Source organism: Tenrec ecaudatus, chromosome 1 (genome assembly GCF_050624435.1).
Source record: "Tenrec ecaudatus isolate mTenEca1 chromosome 1, mTenEca1.hap1, whole genome shotgun sequence".
NCBI lineage: Eukaryota > Metazoa > Chordata > Mammalia > Afrosoricida > Tenrecidae > Tenrec > Tenrec ecaudatus.
The window spans coordinates 17757660-17774639 of record NC_134530.1 but is presented as its reverse complement, the minus strand read 5'-3'; the positions used below and the strand labels follow the sequence as shown (position 1 = coordinate 17774639).

Genomic DNA, 16980 nt, shown 5'->3' with positions numbered 1-16980 from the left:
TCCAAGCACCCACTCACACTCCCATACAACTGTGGATACGAGTTACCAGCCAGAGTAACCCCTTGAGCTAAGCACCATTTTCACACACACACCCCAGTCTAGATGAGGCAGCAGGACCCTGAGGGGGGCCTCCCCATAGGCCCTCAGCCAGCAGGAGGCAGGCCAGGAATCCACAAGGGACACCCAGCATCTGAGCTCGGACTTAAGGCAGCACCGGTGTTACCTGAGACCACACTAGACAGGCAGGGCTCTGGCTGCCATCCCACCTTGGGGCAGCTAGGCCAAGAGCCGAGGTCCCACCTGTGACTCTGAGCAATGGCCACCCTCCACCCACTTCTCGGGGGAGGACATGGGGCTCCTGCCATTCTCAACCAGGGACCACTTGGTCCCACCACCGGGGACACCTGGCAATGTCCACCGGGCAGGGGCACTACTGGTATCCATTGGGTTGAGACCAGGACAGCACCACCCCTCTCCCCACAGAGACCAAGCCAGCCTCACACGCCCGAGCTGAAAACAGACTCAACACCTGGCCCAGGCCCTTCCTCTCCTCACTCACCACCTGATGGCAGCCCCAACAGTTTCCCTCCCCTGTAAAACCCTCTTTTTATTTATTTATTTTTAAAACCCTCTTTTTATGATGGCAACAAAGGTACAAATGTGCTTGACACATGGATGGATGGATGGATGGATGGTGAAAAGAGTTGTACAAGCCCCCACCCAATAAAATGATTACAAAAAAAAGACCCTCTTTTTAGCCCCTTTCTTCCACAGCCGAGTCAAGGCTCAGAGAGGTAGAGGCACTGCGCCCAGGACACACAGTGAGGCAGGCTCAGCACTCACAACCCCCTCCCCAGCAGGCAGAGCAGGGGCAGGCCAGCTCACATGGGAAAAGTTCAGGCAGAGAGGGGGAATGCCATCCTCGTCCACCCTCCAGCTGCTCAGCTGCTCCGCCTGAGGAGAGGGAGGGAGGCAGGGAGGCCGGTCCTCCTGGGTCTTCCTCCCTGGGATGACTCACTTCTACCCAGGGACAAGGGGTCACCTGTGGGCCAGTAAGGCAAGCCCAAGAATCAGGGGCCTGCCCTGACATCATGGTATCCCTGCTCCCCAACCCTCTGGAGCAGGAGGGCCCAGACCTAGGGCACCCACTTCCCAGCAGCCCTCCTTTCCCCAGAGCAGCCAGGGACCTAGCCCCCCATGTCCGGAGATTTCAATGCTTTGGGCGTTTCCGGAATCTGGACAGGACATCCGTTTGCCGGACACAGAGTAGACAGGCGCACAGTGCGGGAGAGACAGAGGGACAGGGCAGCAGCCCAGGCAGCCACGAGAGAGGGATGGCTTGGGAGGGGAGATGGGGTGGTGGTGGGGGAAGCCGGGCCAGGCACGGCTGGCGCCTCGAAGCAGGACTCACGGCCTCGGCTGAGTGGGTCCTGAGTGGCATACACCAAGCGCATGCATGCGCAGGGGTGGGGGGTGGGGCTCCTACACAGCCCTCCCTGGGCCAGCGGTGGGAGCAGGGACCCCGGCCCACACCCACCCCAAGGTCTGACCTTGTGTGATCGGCAACACCAGATACGCCCAGCTCCTCGGCAAGGCTGGCAGGCCATCAGCAGGACTGGGGTGGGGGTGGGGTATCATAGGGGGGTCACAGGGAAAGACACAGAGGGGGTGGGGCAGGTGCAGAAGGAGACGAGAACCAGTTACATAGAGGCCACAGACAGCCGACTGGACGGTGAGCGCTAATGGGGGCACAGAGGCACCGGACATGTCTCAGGTTGGACCCCAGTCAGAGAAGGCAACCTGGGGAAGGTGAGGCCAGACAGAGATGTCCTCAAGGTGGCACCGGGAGGCCGGGGCAGATTCTGGCTGGGTGGCAGCTTGGTGCCAGTCACGAGTATGTGTGTGTGTGTGTGTGTGTGCATGTGTACCCATGAGTGATGAGGGGAAAGGACTGCAGGTAGGAGCCCAGGTATGAGCACAGCCCCTTCATGGTGGCTCAACAGGAACACCTTGGATAGCCCAGAGGTTGGGCGTGAGGGGTCTTCCTGTCCCCCAACCTAATGAAGTGACTCGGACACTTCCGCCAACAGGTGCCAATCTGGGTAGCGTCGTGGGGACCATCGTAAATCTCGATCCAGAGGCCGGGAGGCTGGAGCAGCTCAGCTGTGCGGGGGAGGGGCAGGGGCCGTGGCATCCTCCCTCCCCGGCACTGCGCCTGGCACCTGCCCCAGGTGGAGCGGCACCTGCCGAGCACCCAGCACTGGGGGGTTTGGAGAGAGGGACAGATGTGGGGGAGGGGGCGCGACAGGCACCCAGGGAGCACAGCCAACCACACACCCCCGAAGTCGTGCCTCCACCGCGCCCCCTCGGCTTCTCGCGGAGGGGCCGAGCTCGGGGTGCCGCGGGGGGCTCCTGGCCCTCCCGCACCCCTCCCCGTCCATACCTCCACCTGCAGAGAAGGGGGCCGCGCGGGCTCCCCAGTCCCGGCCAGGGGAGGGGGAGCGGGCCGCTCGCAGGCCCCGCCCCACCGTCCCACTCTGGGGGCCCCGGCGGCCGCGGGCAGGGGGCTCGGCGCCGGCCGGCCGGTCCCCCCCTCCCCCGCTGCCGACGCAGGTGCGCCTACCTGCACGGCGTCGCTGGCCATGTCCTCGCGCCGCCCGCCAGGGGTCCCCGCGGAGGGAGGGGCCGGCGGAGGAGCGCGCGTGCGCCCGGGCAGCGCGCGGAGGGGCGGTGCGGCGCGACCCTCGGCGCGCGGCCCGCGGCCCGCTCGGCCTGCTCGGCTCCGGCCCGCACGGCCAGGCCGCCGCGTCCGCGCGCCGCGCCCTCGGGCCCAGCGGCCGGCCTGATCACGTGACCACCGAGGTCGGCGCCCGGGGAGGGGGCGGGGCGGGGCGAGGGGGCGCGGCTCCCGGCGGCCCCCGGGGCTGCGGCTTCGGCCTCGGCGCGCGGGCCGGGCCCCGGGACGTCCCCGGCCATCCCAGCCGCTAGGCACCCCGCCGGGAGCGACTCCGGAGCCCCCCGGGACCCCTGCGGACCGCCAGAAAGCCACCGGGCCCACCCAGCGGCACTAGCAACTGGCCGAGTCCCCCGTTTGCCCGCTCTGGGTTTCCGCACCCCTCGGGCGGGAGGGTCCCCTGGTCAAGGGCGTGGGAGCTTCCCTGTGGCCTGGAGACAACCGGGGTGGGGGACCGATCTGGGTTCAAGTCCCGCTAGCTGGCGGGCTTGCCCCGCGCCGGAGGTGGGGGGACACGCCGGCAGTCAGCGGGCGCGCACAGCAGTCCTCGGTCAGGGTGTTGGTCACGCTCGCGTCGTTGCTCCAGGGGCCTCGGAGCCCAGCTCCGCCGCGGACGGCAGGCCGTCTCCACCCGGTGGCCTCTCGGTCTGTTTTCCCTGCAAAACGGGAACCAGCCTCCTTTGGGGGTGGGGGCGCCGTGAGGATCCCGCGGGGTCCACGCGGGACCCCACGTGCAGGTGGTGCTCTGCAACTGCGGGTTCTGCCCTTGGGGAAGGCGAGACCTCCGGAGACCCCTCCGAAGTCCCCGGGCTCTGAGCTCCGGGCCAGGAGCCCTCCCTGGCGGCCCTGCCTGCAGCTGGCTGCCTCCGGAGAGCCGCTGAAGCGCCCAGGCCGCGGGTTCCTTGGTTACGGAGAGGTTATGTTGTCCCAGAGACTGTGTTCGTTCTCGCTCGCTCGCTCTCTTCTTGTCTATCTGTGTCTTTCTTTCTTTCTCCCTTCCAACCCCCTCCTGCCTATCTATCATCTATCTTTCTTTCTTTGTATCTTTCTATCATATCTATCTCTATAATGTTTCCCTTCCTCCCTCCCCAATTTTCTTGAAAACTTTCTGGGAATTTTAGCCCATTAAAAGAAAAAAATTGTTTTTAAAGAATCAGATTCCATCTACTTTTCTATGACACCCCCACCCCCCCACACACACACACCTACACCCACACCCACCCCTGCCCACCACCACCACCTAATTCGGTCCCTGCTTGCCACCTGGACCAATGCAACCCCATTGCCCTTTTCCTCACCCCCATTTTCTCCCAATCAGTCCCCCCTAGAGCTCCAGAGGGCAACTGGGAACACCCTAGGGAGGGCCCCTCCTTTTCTCTGCTCAGAACTTTCCTTGACTCCCAGCTCCCTCAAGGTAAAAGCTGGTGTCCTTCTAGTGGTCCACAATGCAGGACCTGCTGCTGTCACAAACTGCCCTCCCTCCTCTTGCTCTCCTGCCCCTCCCCCCCCTGCAGCCACACCTGCTTCCTGGATATTCTTCCAAAATTTGTTGATTGAACAACAGAGATGCTGCCCCCCTTTGACTCCCAACATGCAGCTAAAGAAACTGAGGCCCAGAGAGTGGCTCCTCTCTGCAGTCCTGCACCCAAGATGCAGGTCCCGAGGGCCATGGCGTCTCCCTCCAGATCCCCAACTGACCCATTCTGCAGATGGAGCCGATTAGGCAGCTTGTGGCTTGGACCTAAAGCTGGCACTGGCTGGCAGGGACTCCCCTTTTCCAGGGATGGGCCCTCTCTTGCCTGCCAAGTTCCAGGAGTCTCCCGGGATAACTAGGAAACCCTGCCAAATTCCAGCTCTTGCCTCATTTACTCAGTGAACACATGGATGTGTGTGGGGAGTTTGGTAGCACTCCGGGCTGGAAACTGAGAGACGAAGGGCTAATTGTGTAATCTCAACAAAACACAACAACAACCTTAAATTACACCCCACTGCTCCCTGCTGGAAAACTCTTGTCTGACTCCCCAGCCCTCCAAAAAGCAACTTCTACCTCACCCTTGAACTGCCTGGCCAGCCTCATCTTTCTGCACTAGCTCTCACCTCCTCCTCCCCCACTCCCCTGCGAGCCACACTACAAATATCCCAACTGTGCTTTCAGCCACAGGGCCTTTGCACCGTCTCTTCCCTGATCTGGAATGCCCTGCCATCAAAATTCCCCGAGCCTGGTCCCTCTGGTCATTCAGGTCTCTGTTTAAATGTTGCCTCCTGGGAATGACCTTCCAGACCACACCCGATGCCTGGTCATGCCTGGCTCTATTTTATGTCTTTTGGGTGACTCTGAAATTTCCCAGGGCCTGGCTTGTGCTCATTAAGTCTTTGCAGGATGAATGAATGGACACAGTAAAGTGCCAGGTAGCCCAGAGCTGTTGAGGCCTGGAGGAGGCAGCCACCTCACTGCTAAGGGGGCAACCACATTGGGCTGTACACCAGGGCAGCATGGGAGTAGAGTTAGCACGGGAGTAGTGATAGATATGTTACCAAATGGTCGGGTGAGTGGGAGGACATCTGGTGGAAGGACAGGAGGAGACAAGCCCAGAGGTGAGGGAGGGAGAATCGGGCATTCCCCTTAACTCTCACACCATTTTCCAGCCCACTGGGCCTGGATGCTGTTACTCAAACATACCAAGCTGGTACCCAACTCAGTGCTGGCACTGGCTGTGCCCTCTGTCTGCAACGTTTTCCCGTCTCATCTTGGCCTGCTCTCTTCCTTGCTCCATGGCCATCTTGCTCCCTAGGGGAGCCCTCCCTGACCACACCTCACCAAAAACAGTTCCACCCCCACACCTACCATACTCCACGCCTCACATGTCTTGATTTTTACTGCTTTGGAATTAATCTGGAGCCCTGGTGGTGTAGTGGTTACATATTGGGTTGCTAACTGCAAGGTCGGCAGTTTGAAACCACCAGCCAGCTCTGAGGGAGAAAGATGAAGCTTTCTACTCCCATAAAGAGTGGCATTCTACAGGGGGCAGTTCTACCCTGTCCTGAGGGGTCACTATGAATCAGAATTGACTCAATCACAGTGATATTTAAAAAATAATTTTAATAAATTCACTATTTTCTTTCTCCTCTCTCTCCACCAAGGGACCGTCAACTTCCTCAGGGTAGAGGTCATTATCTGTCTTGTCCACCGCTGGCTCCTAGAACAGGGTCTGGCTCAGTAAATTGCTGTTAAGTGAATGGAGAAAAGAACGAACCTGGCACCAGAGACATAGCTGGGTGGGTGTGATAGCTAAGGTTATAGGTCAACTTGATTTTCAGTGATTCAGCACTTAAGATGTAGTAGTCCCACGTGATTAGATCTAGTATAAGGTAATCCTATCCATGATGAGGCCTATTCTAAGCAGCCAATCAATTGAAAGACGTTTCCTGGGGTGGAGGGTAGGGGTGGGGGGCTACTTCCAATAGATTACCAGTTGCCTGTCATCTTCCCTACTGACCTTGGATTCACTTACCTGTGAAACCTGGGAAAAAAGTCTGTTGTCTGACCCGCCGATCAATAGCATCCAGCCTAATATCAAATTTACAGATTTGGAACTTGGCTGCCTCTACAGCTCTTATTTCCTTGAGGTAAATCAGGCTGTGTGTGTGTGTGTGTGTGTGTGTGTGACTGGAAGAGATTCATATTTGTGCCTATTCCAAAGAAAAGTGACCCAACTGAACTTGCCAATGATAGAACAAGATAATCGATATCACATGCAAATAAAATTTTACTGAAGATCACCCAACTACAATTGCAGCAGTACATTGACAGGGAGCTGCCAGAGGTTCAGGCCAGATGCAGAAGGGGATGTGGAACAAGAGATCTCCTTGATGAGTTTAGAGAGACCTTGGCTGGAAGCAGAGTACCAGAAAGATGCTAACTTGTGTTGCAATGGCCACACCAAGGCCTTTGACAATGAGGATCCTAACCAACTATGGACAACCTTGAGAAGAATGGGAATTCCAGAACTCTTCATCGTGCTCATGTGGAACTTGTACATGGATCAAGAGGCAGTTGTGCAAACAGAACAAGGGAAGGGAATACTACATGGTTTAAAATTGGGAAAGGCACGTGACAGAGTTGTATCCTCTCACCGCACTTATTCGATCTGTATGCTGAGCCAATCATCAGAGAAGCTGGATTATATGAAGACAGTGTGGCATCCGGATTGGAGGAAGGCCTATTAACAGCCTGCAGTATGCAAATGACACATCCTTGCTTGCTGAAAGTGAGGAAGACTGGAAGCACTTGCTGAGGAAGAACAATGGTGGCAGCCTTCAGTGTGGGATGACAACTCAATGGTCAGAAGACCAAACTCCTCACAATTAGGTCAGCAGGTAACATCATGATAAGAGGAGAAGAGATTGAACTTGTCCAGGGTTTTCTCGGGCTTGGATCCACCATCAGTGCTCAGAGAAGCAGCAGTCAAGAGATCAAAACACACATTTCACTGAGCCAATCTGCTGCACAAGACCTCTTTGAGTGTAAAAAAGCAAGGATGTTATTTGAGAACCAAGGTGAGAAGAATACTGAAAGCAGCATGGACAGCTAAAAGGACACCCACCCACCCACTCAGCCCACCCACCCGGAGATGGATGGACAGAGTGGCTACAACACTGGGCTCAAACATAAGAACAATTGTGAGGCTGGTGTGAGAGCAGGTAGTGTTTTACACTGTAGTGAAAGGTCTCTGTGACTAGGGACTGACGGGAGGCACCTAACAACACTCAGGACGACTCAGCCGTTTTCCTAAATAAACGCTCAAGCGTGAATACAATTCTTGAGCAATAAAAATGCTGTTTCCAATGGTCCCAAACTGAAAACAATCCACTAACTCACTGTCATTGAGTGGACTCCAGCTCATATCGACCCTAAATGTAGGGCACAGTAGAACTCACTGTCCCTGTGAGTTTGCAAGGCTGTAAATCTCTATGGAAGCCGAAAGTCTCCGGCTTTTCTCCGGGAGCGACTGGTATTTTAGCAATGGTTTAGCTAGGGGTTTAACTTCGTGGTTAGCGATGCAGCATGCAACCCAGCAGCACACCCGAGTGCCTCTGTCCGTGAATGGATCAGGAAATTATGATTCATTCTACATCGTGGGAAACTGCTCAGAAATGAAAAGGCAACATTATGCACAAACCTAGAAATCGTTTACTCTTTGAGAAGATACTAATTTATACTAAAAAGGACCCCAGTGACATTGTGGGTTACACATTGGGCTGCTAACCAGGAGGTCAGCCTTTCACGCCCACCACTGCTCTGCCAGAGAAAGATGAGGTTTCCGACTGTCATAAAGACGTACAGCCTTGGAAACCCACAGGGGCAGTTCTACTCTGTCCACAGAGTGACTGTGAGGGAGACTTGACGCAATGGCGATGAGTTTTGTTCTGTTTGGAGTGTGCCCTTTAACCAGAAGAATGTTGTAGTGAGTGGATTGTAGCTCAGTAGACAATAAAGCACGATGTTGGATTAAAGCAGCAAACACAGAGCACACAGCATAGTTCCATGAAGTACAAAGTTCAAAGGAGGGTCACCAACCACTGGTGATTGAATCTATAGAAGCAGGTTACCCGGCAATGGGTCTGAGAACATGACTAAATCTCATGGGGATGTTGGATTGGATGGTAGTCAGACGCAGGGTACTAGACATATAGCAACATCAACCAAGGCCAAATCTGTGCACTTTGTCGTGTGTAAGCTGTCTTTCAATAAAAGTAATTCAAAATGAAAGAATGTTACAGTCAAAATGGAAGTCACCTGAATTCATGCGCCAAGCTCATTTACCACTTATACCGCTCCAAACACCAAACTCACTGCCATCGAGTCAATTCTGACTCATAGCAACCCTCTAGCACAGGGAAGAAGCTGACCCTGTGGGTTCCCCTGAGATGGTAGCAGTTTACTGGAGTAGAAAGCCTAATCCTTCTTCCACCGAGTGGCTGATGGCATCAAACTGTTGACAATATGTAACCACTATGCCACCACTGTCCCCTTCCTATATCTCTAGAAAGTGCAAAAACCCTGTTGACTCCTTTCTGACTCATAGTGACCTTTTAATTTTTAATTTTTAGGATTTCTGAGGCTATCAATTTTTATAGGAAGAGAAAACCTCATCTTTTCCCCTATGAGTGTCTGGTGGGTTCAAACTGCTGACCTTGGGATTAGCAGCCCAACTCACTACAACATTTAGAAACAACAACGCAAAGGAAAATAACAAGAATGCTACTCGTAGTCTTTGTGCTTTGCAAGAAGTAACTCCTGTGACCCCTGGGGTGACATATGTGGTTTATGACCGGTCCCCATACTTACTCTTTCTCCAGATGCTTCCTGAACTGAAAACATACTTCCACTTTCTGTTTTTAAGTCCCTGGTATAAACTGTATCAAGCTAGCTTTCTACTTTGTTTCGCTGCCCCACCCTCAACTTGATACTTTTGAGATTAGTTTTACTGTTGCCTTTAGCCCTTCAGGCTTCAGAGGCTATTCCCTGAAATCTACCCCATTTATTTCTCTGACCTCTACTAGTGGATACTTAGTTTCCAAAGGGCCTTCATGTTTAGAAGAACACAATTCTTTCTACTCAGTTTCTGCCCTGCTAAGAATCCATCAATGGCTGCTACTGTTCTTAAGGTCAAGTATGAACATGGAGGAGCTGGAAACCCCCCCTTCCCCCCCTCCCCTGACATCTGCAACATCTAGAGCCTGCCCGGCCCCACTGTGTCAACCCATCTGGTGGCCGGCCTTCCTCTTCTTTACGGCCACTCTACTTTACCAAACATGAAGTCCTGCTCCAGGGACTGGTCTCTCCTGACAACCTGTCCAAAGCACATGAGATGAAGTCCCACCATCCTTGCCTCCAAAGAGCATTCTGGCTGTATTTCTTCCAAGACAGATATGTTCCTTCTTTCGGCAGTCAACGGTACCTTGAATATTCCTCACCAGCACCTTAATTCAAATTGCATTGATGTTTCTTTGATCTTCCTGATTTAATGTCTAATTTTACATGCCTATGCGGTGATTAAAAATACCATGATTTAAAAAAAATACCATGATTCCATGAGCATTGATCATGGATCCACGTAAGAAAAAAATGGACAACTCTAACCTTTTCTCCATTTATTATGATGTTACTTATTGGTCCAGTTGTGGGGATTTTGGTCTTCCTGACACTGAGTTGCAATTCATACCGAAGGCTTCAATCCTCCATCTTCCTCAGCAAGTGCTTCAATTCCTCCTCCCTTTCAGCAAGCATACCATGTGTGTCGTTGGCATACCACAGGTTGTTAATAAGTCTTTCTCCAATCCTGATGGCTCACTCTCCTTATATAATCCGGATTATTTTATGATTAGCTCAGCACACAGATTGAACAAGCACAGCAACAGGATACAACCCTGATGCACATCATTTTAGATTTCAAACCAGGCAATATTCTATTCCCTAGATCTGTTCGAACAACTCTCTCTCTCTCTCAAAACTACCTCGTGACCCGTGTATAAGTTCCTCATGAGCACAAGTAAGTGCTCTGAAAAGCCCATTCTCCTCAAGGTTATCCATTGTTTATGATGGTTCACGCAGTCCAATGCCTTTGTGTAGTCAATAAAACACGAGTAAACAACTTCTGGTATTCTCTGCTTTGAGCCAAGATCCATCTGACAACATCAGTGTTATACCCTGTCCACACCCTCTTCTGAATCCACCCTGTCAGTTTCCTGTACATGCACTACTATATCCGTGGTTGGATGATTAATCTTAAGCAACGTTTTACTTGTGTGCGATATCAATGACGTCATTCTGTAGTTTGAGCATTCGGTCGGGTCGCCTTTCTCTGGAAGGGGAACAAATATGGATCTCTCCCAGTCAGCGGATGTCTTCCAAATCTCTTGGCCCAGAGACTGGGTGCTTCAAGTGCTTCTTCGCCTTTCTGAAACATTTCAGTGAGTGTTTCGTCAATTCCTGGAGCCTTGATTTTGACTCATGCTTTCCGTGCAGCTTGAACGTCTGCAACCGTTGGTTCTTGCTCCCATGCCGCCTCCTGAAGTGACGGACTGTCGACTAGTGCTTTCCATGCTCTCTTGATGCTTCCTGCATCCTTCAATATTTTGACTCTAGAATCTTTCAGAATTGCAACGCAAGGCTTATGTTTTTTCTTGAGTTCTTTCCGTTTCAGACCTGCTGAGCGCGTTCTTTACACTTGGTTTCCTACTTCCGGGTCGCTGCACATTTCTTGATAATCGTTGGCTTTGTGTTCTCCAGCTGCCCTTGAAATGTTCTGTCCAGCTCTTTAACTTCATGCTTTCTTCCATTTGCTTCAGCTCCTCTGAGATTTAGAGTATGCTTCAGAGTCTCTTCTGACATCCACTTGGACCTTTTCTTTCTTGCCTGCCTTTTTTAAGGACCTTTTGCTTTCTTCGTGGATGATGTTCTTTTTTTTTTTTTAAACATTTTTTTAGGGGCTCATACAACTCTTATCACAATCCATACATATACATACATCAAATGTATAAAGCACGTCCGCACATTCCCTGCCCCAATCATTCTCAAAGCATTTGCTCTCCACTTAAGCCCTTTGCATCAGGTCCTCTTTTTTTTTTCCCCTCCCTCCCCACTCCCCCCATGGATGATGTTCGTAATGGTCTCCTACTGTTCTTCAGGTCTTCTGTCATGAGTGCTCAAGGCATCAACTCTGTTCTTGAAATAGTCTCCAAATTCAGATTGGATAGACTCGAGCTGGTATTTTGGCTCCTGGGAACTTGTTTTAATTTTCTTCAGCTTTATCCTGAAGTTACATAGGAGCAATTGATGGTCTGTTCCACAGTTGGCCCCTGATCTGGTTCTCACTGTTGATATTGAGCTTCTCCATAGGGTCTGCCCACTGATGTAGTTGATATTTTTTTCTTTATGTATATTCCATCTGGGGAAGTGCATGTGTAGAGACATTCACCTTTTGTGTTGTTGAAAAAGGGTATTTGCTATGAACAAGTCATTGGTTTTGCAAAATTCTATCATGTCTTCTCCAGCATCATTTCTATCACCAAGTCCATATTTTCCAACTACCGTTCCTTCCTCTTTGTTTCCAACTTTTTCATTCCAATCACCAATAACTACCAATGCATCTTTTTTTTTTTTTAAAGTTGATAACCGATACAGTTTATTCAGGAAGAATGTTTTTTAAAATACATGAAGCAGGGAATAGCTCTTTGTTTTACATTTCACTTCTCTTTCGTGTGTAATACATTCTAAGTTTTTACTCCAATTTTTTCCAAAACCATTTTATTGCGAGCTAATACAGATGATATCGTTTCATAGATCAATCACAGTAAGCAGTACAATGGGTACCACAACCAGTTTCTGAACATTGTCTTCCTTCTTGAACTCCTTGGTTAACAGTTTCCCTTTACCTCCCCACCCCCACTGTACCCTTCAGGGCCCGTATTCTGCTTGCTGTCTCACTAGGCTCACCAATCCTGGGTTTTATAGACTGAAAAACATATAACAGAAATTCAAGAAGGTCACTCCCAATGACAGACTATATCGGAGATAAACTCCAATATGAAAACAGAGAGAGAGAGAGAAAATTTTGAAAATCAAATCAGGCCCAACCTACATCAGAGGGTTGGATCACCCGACAAGATTTTAACCATTAAGTCAGATTTATCATTTTGATCTCCTATAGTCATCTCTCAAATGTCGTGTTTGGTAATCAGTTTCTTCCCATCCCTCCATTACGGATAGAGGGAAATCACCAGAGGCTTATTTCCTGGGTAGATCTCACAAATGGATCTTGGGCTTCCACTGTCATCCTTCGATTTGTACAAATCAGAATCTCACAATTTAGGCTCTGATACTATTCCCTCCTTTGGCTTCCAATTATATGATTTACAATCCATGGGTCCCTGATGTTGGCGTGCTTCTTCCATGTGGACTTATCTGATATCTCACTTAGATGGCTCCCTGTTCGGAAACAAGTCTTTAAGACCCCCAGCTGTTACTTTATCAGATAGGTGCCGGCAACTGCTAATTTCTTCACCACACTTTGCTATACCTCCCATATCTTCTGTGTTCCCTTCCTGAGGGTGAGGATCAAGCAGAGCTATGATGTAAGAATTAATTGTTCTTAAATTGGAGCTAGGACTTAGTGCGAGCCTAAAACCTATTCCTGGATCTATGCTTGTTTTTTTTAATCTGCCTTTGGCTCCATTTGGAGATCTCCGTGTTAGTTTATTATTATCAGTGCATCGTGATTGCATGTTCGACCAATTCCCAACTGAGGTCATTGGTAGAATTCTTCTATTTCTTTATCACTAGCTTTTGTGCTTGGTGCATAAATTTGAATAATAGCTGTATTGATTGGATTTCCTCGAAGGCGGATGCATATAATCCCATCACAGATAACATTGTACTCCATGATGGATGTAGCAAGAGCCTTTCTGACAATGAATGCCAAGACGTTGCTCTTGATTGTCATTCCTGGTATAGTAAATGATGGGATTTTCTGACTCAAAGTGACCAATGCCAGTCGATTTCACCTCACCAATGCCTAGGGTACTGATATTTGCATTCCACTTCATTTGTGACCACTTCCAATTTTCCTAAATTCATACTTTGCAAATTTCAAGCTCTAATCACTAGAGGATTCTTTCAGCTGTTTCTCCTTAATTTGAGTTATGTCCCATCAAGGAATTAAGATCCCAAAGGCTTTGCAGACTCGGGTCACCGTGGTCGACTTGTGAGGAATGTGCTTCTTAGAACAGTCAGAAAGCAGCTGATGATCTCTCCCCCACCCTACACCCCATCCACCAAAGCTCAGGAAGGAACAGGAATGAGGGACAAATGGGTACAGAGGACCCCAAGAATAAATAGGAAGTGCCATTACACCCAGTGTTAAAGTGCAAAATCTATCTACAGTGTTGAATGGAAAACTGATGCGTTCTGTAAATTATCACTCAACCCACAAGGAATAAGAACAAAAACCAAGTAGTCCCCCATCTTCCAGTCCCGCCAGCAAGGGATCCGTGTTCTGGTTGCCCCACAGCCTCTCCAGCTGTTGGTAATGTTAGTCTTCTTCCTTGTTTAGACATTTAGAGTAGAGAGTTTCAAAGTTTTTGTAACCTAGGGCAATCCTGAAATCAATCAAGAAGATTAAGACAAAATGTTAACATCCATTCATCATTTAGGAGACTCTGGTCTTTTCCCTCTGTATATATTTATATCTATATAAATGTTGGTTTTTATTTTTGAGAAATAGAAGGTCTCATGATGGTGGATGGTGCGGATGTTTTCCTGTTTTTCCAGAACGGACTCACCGAGCTTCCTCTGCCTCCTCCATAACCTCAACTTAGAGGAGCTAATGACTCCCAGCTTGCCTCCCACCTGCTTTCCTGGGGCCCCTCTTCTGCCTTGGATGGCCTGGTTTCCAGTTACCTGGCGCTTGAGTGGGTGTCCTTCAACTATGGAGGATGCCACTGCCGGATCAAATGGAGTGAGGTGGCCTGGGTTTGAATCCCTGCTGCCTGTGCCACCATAAGGCTTCCAATTTTCCTAAGTTCATACTTGGCACATTCCAAGTTCCATTCACTAGAGGATTTTTGCAGCTGTTTCTCCTTGAGGCTGGTATTTCTCCTTTCTGGGTCACGCACATGGCAATAGGGATGCTCATGTATTCATCCGGTGGCTTTGGTGTGGGGAGTAACTTTGTTGATTGCTTAGATTGTTCAGAACAAGGCTGAGCATCAGGGCCTGGCCTAGGGTGAGGCAAGGGAGACACTTACCTTGGACACACACACACACACACACACACACACACACACACCTCAAGATATACATCTACCATTTCAATGTAATTAAAAAAAATCAAAATGAATGCAAAAGTCCAAATAAGGACAGGACCAGTCTCCCTGTTTTCCCTACTGTGGCTCCGGTCCATGCAGTGCTGTTACTAATTTTGTCTGAAAGATGTCTTGCTTATTTATAGACTCTTTTTGTGTTAAACTTGACTTTAAAACATAGCATCAAAATGATTCGAGGACTGCATTTCTGGCACAGCTCCCCTTTCAACTTTGCACTTCAGCTAAGGGTCTTACTCTCCTCCCCCCATCCGGCCCTGCCCTGCTGGACACCCAGCCAGTGCTGTCTGCATGCAACGGTGCACTTATGACACGTCATGGTTACTTTATGTTAGTTAAGTCTTCCTTTTTGGTTGGTTCGGGTTGACTGGTTTCTCCTCCTTGAAGAAGTGATGCTTCTTAGGTTCAACTCCGAACATGTGTCAGTTGGAGCCTGGACCCAAGGTAGCTTACAACGAATGAGGCTTGGAATGCTAGAATTTTCTAGAAGATGGAGGAAGTAGCTTAGGGAGACTGCCAGGTGGCTCAAGCTTGTCATGTATAACCTGCTGGTCTACATGCAATCAATACAAATCCGAGGAAAGACTGATATTATCTGGCTTGGGCAAGGATTGGGAGTAACTGGGACTTCCACCGGGTCATTTGTTGCTGGGCGCTGCTTCATCCTTATATTGACTCAGAGGGACAGAGTACGGTTTCTCTAGGGTTTCCTAGGCTGAGGTCTTTATAGAAGCTAATTATACAGTCTTTTCTCCCAAAGAGCTGCTGGGCAGGTTGGAACCACAGATTTGTTGGTTAGCGGGCGAGTGCTTAACCATTGCACCACCAGGGCTCCTTTCAGCGTGGGAGTGGGCGTGTCCAGTGGAACCACCCCTCTGGAAAACTGTCAGGGTCTACCATGAAAGCTGATCACGAAGACACCCGTGGCCCACCAGTCTACTCTTAAGTACTAAGTACTACTACTCTAGTAAAAGAAGAATATGTGTTCACAGAAAGACTTTTTTGCACAAGAACAGATACTTTATTAATAACCAAATGCCCATGCACAGGTGAATGGAGGAACTATGTGGTGTCACAGCCACACAATGAACACAGCAAAGACAGAAACGCTGGTGCCACTCAGCCACCTGGGTGGATCTCCGAGGTATTGTGCTGAACAAAAGACCAAACAAGCAAGTAAACTTGCTGCCACTGAGTCGACGCCAACTTAAAAGGCAATCGACATGATGATCCCATTTATATGAAATTCAAGAACAGACAAAACTCCTTTATGTCGATGGAAACCTATGTGGTAGTTGTCTGGGACATGTGTGTGGTTGACTTGAAAGGGACACCAGGGCATTTTCTGGGATTAGGGGAATGTGCATCCTCAACGGGGTGGGTGGCATTTTGGTGACAATTGCCAAAATTCATTGCCCTGTTCCTTTACTATAAACTGTATCTTGTGGCACCGTGGGTTATGCATTGGGCAGCTAACCACGGGTCTTGATCCAAACCCACCTCAGGACAAAGAAACATAGAAACCTCACGGGGCAGTTCTACTCTGTCCTACAGTGCCACAATGAGTAAAAATCTACTCCTGACAGCGTTTTAACATCTCACGCATTCACTGCCATCCCGTCGACCCTGACTCACAGCGACCCCATAGGAGAGGGTCCAAAAGCCCTGTTGTTCTCTCCCAGAGCAGCTAGTGGTTTCAAACCCCTGATCTTGCGGTTAGCAGCCCAACGTATAACAACGACGCCACTAGGGCTCCGCTATTTCCTACTATAAATGCTTAAAAAGCAAAAAACTGTGGGGGTGGGGGGGCAGCTTTGCGATGTAACGGCTGGATTTTGCGTCGAGACTAGGACATCATCACTCTCAACACAAAAAATAACTGTTGCTAAAAACGAACAATTCTCGGATCCCCCACACCTTCAAGGGACCCTTTGTCCCTTTGGGGGCGCAAAATGTCTTCTGCTCGCCCTTCCAACGGAGCCCTTTCAGAGCCGCTACCGTGGAGGATGAGGAGGCTGCGGATCGACGCTCACTCAGTGTCCTGGCTTCGGTGCCCAACAGAAAGGCCACATTTGATAAGCGTGGGCAACAGCCACAGGCTAATTATTCGTCCAGTGCCAGTGCGAAGCGTGACGTCACCCGCCGCCGGCGAATCCTAGCCCACACTACCTCGTGGGCGGTGCCGACTCCAGCCACGCCTACTCGGGCGTTTCTTCCTTTAGATTGGCCAATTAACCCGAGTCCTGGGCACCGCCCTCTTGCCTTTATCTACCAATAGCTTACGGGAGCCTCTCACGTTATCCAATCACCACAGCCGCCTCACTTGAGTGACAAGTCAGTGGGCCAGTGAACGAAACGGCAGG

At 50.3% G+C, this 16980-nt stretch overlaps 1 protein-coding gene across 1 annotated transcript in view; it reads right to left on the bottom strand.

The window, feature by feature from the left end:
• Positions 1-2778, bottom strand: part of PKN1 (protein kinase N1) — a 29771-nt gene extending 26993 nt beyond the window's left edge. The window contains exon 1 of the mRNA XM_075548189.1: positions 2624-2778. Within this exon, the coding sequence (XP_075404304.1) occupies positions 2624-2644 (21 nt within the window). The 5' untranslated portion in view covers positions 2645-2778. The remainder of the gene's footprint in view (positions 1-2623) is intronic.
• Positions 2779-16980: the final 14202 nt, after the last annotated feature.